Consider the following 1670-nt stretch of genomic DNA (forward strand, 5'->3'; position numbering starts at 1 on the left):
CTCTCCACCCGCACTGTCCGATAATTGTTCCACATCTTTCTACTATGGGTCCCAAGTAAATACTAAACACTAACACAAGTAAGTTAATTAAAGGAACTCGTATACTCGGGACTCCTAACAACGAACGAAATTGAAATTATAGCCAGTGCGTGTTAGTGATTATCATTATATATATATATATATATATATATATATATATATATATATATATATATATATATATATATATATATATTACTCAGGTCATTTTCTTCGTCATATCTACTGCATAAAACAACTACAGCAACAACAACAACAATATTAATAATTATGATATATAATAAATAAATAAATAATAATAATAATAATAATAATAATAATAATAATAATAATAATAATAATAATAATAATAAAATCGAAAAAAAAAATTACGTACCATATGACAACATTTCTTCGGATTTGGCCAGGCAAGTGTCAATGTTGTTGTCGCTAATATTGACATTGTCAACAGAGTGACCAGTGTGGCCATTGAAAATACCCCCTAACGTAAGTGATTTTTTATACCAACAGTTTTCAAACATTAGGTTGTAGTTAATGCTTTCCTCAAACTCTGGATCCGGCATGTAAGAGGCGTGACATTCAGGCTAATAAAGAAAAGAAGAAAAAAAAAAAAAAAGAGAAAACCAAATGTTATTATTATCATCGTTTGTATTTTGTTTTTTTTTTTGTTTTTTTATTTAGTTTTCAACATGGTCAGTTTTTTTTTTTTTAGTTTTTTTTTCTGGGAACAACTTCTAAAACAAAAACAACAACAACAACAACAACAACAACAAAATACAGGGAAAACAATTTTGTAAAATCTCTTATAAACCACAAAAAAGTGTAAAAGAAGAAACAAATAAAACAAACTAAAAAAAAATGCACAAGTAACTAAAAGAATATAGATAATAAAATTGTCCCAGTTAAAAAAAAACCAAAAAACAAAAAAAAAAAACAAAACAAAAAGTCTTCGAGTTACTGTAAAAATACGTAAAACAAATAAACAAAAAAAAAAAGGTGACCGACCTCTCCAAGTCGAATAGTTTCTCATACATCTATCAATATGCTTTCTGACAGAGAGAGAGAGAGAGAGAGAGAGAGAGAGAGAGAGAGAGAGAGAGAGAGAGAGAGAGAGAGAGAGAGAGAGAGCGTAAAGAACTTACTCTCGTCTATTTAATTGGGCGATGTCTGCTTTATTATTTACGATGCAAGTCACCAAAATATCTATCATATATGTGTGTGTGTGTGTGTGTGTGTATATATATATATATATATATATATAATTGAAAAAAAAAACACCAAATAATATTTTGTGAACCTACATCCATATTTAACTTTTGTCTAAACAAAAGTTGAATAATTGATGTTGATATTTAAAAAGCATGAAAAACGAAACAACGAAGTTGACATCTTCGACAGGAGACGAAAGCAGACACGGCGACTTTTGACTTGTCAATATAGATTTCATAACATGAGGATTTCAGTTCCAAGAAGCATTCTAGATTATGACATTCTTTTTTTTTCTTTCTTTTTCTTTTTTCTTTCTTTTTTTTCTTTATCTCAACTAAAAAATATCTCATAAATGTTTAGTCGATTTTTTTTTCTAATAAATTATCTCATTAGAACATTAATAAGAAACATTATTCAAGTAA

The 1670-nt window shown here is 27.6% G+C and overlaps 1 protein-coding gene across 4 annotated transcripts in view; it reads right to left on the bottom strand.

Moving 5' to 3' along the window:
• The window catches only part of LOC145268319 (RNA-binding protein Nova-1-like), a 198181-nt gene extending 197046 nt beyond the window's left edge, over positions 1-1135 (bottom strand). For all 4 annotated transcript variants that reach the window (XM_080123805.1, XM_080123803.1, XM_080123800.1 and 1 more), the window contains exons 1-2: positions 1045-1135; positions 416-623 (exon numbers count right to left, since the gene is read on the bottom strand). In XM_080123805.1, the coding sequence (XP_079979931.1) occupies positions 416-602 (187 nt within the window). In that variant the 5' untranslated portion in view covers positions 603-623; positions 1045-1135. The remainder of the gene's footprint in view (positions 1-415; positions 624-1044) is intronic.
• Between the last annotated feature and the right edge of the window lie 535 nt (positions 1136-1670).

The sequence above is a fragment of the Euprymna scolopes genome, chromosome 43, assembly GCF_053919585.1.
Source record: "Euprymna scolopes isolate OS-2025 chromosome 43, ASM5391958v1, whole genome shotgun sequence".
In the NCBI taxonomy this organism is placed as follows: Eukaryota; Metazoa; Mollusca; class Cephalopoda; order Sepiida; family Sepiolidae; genus Euprymna; species Euprymna scolopes.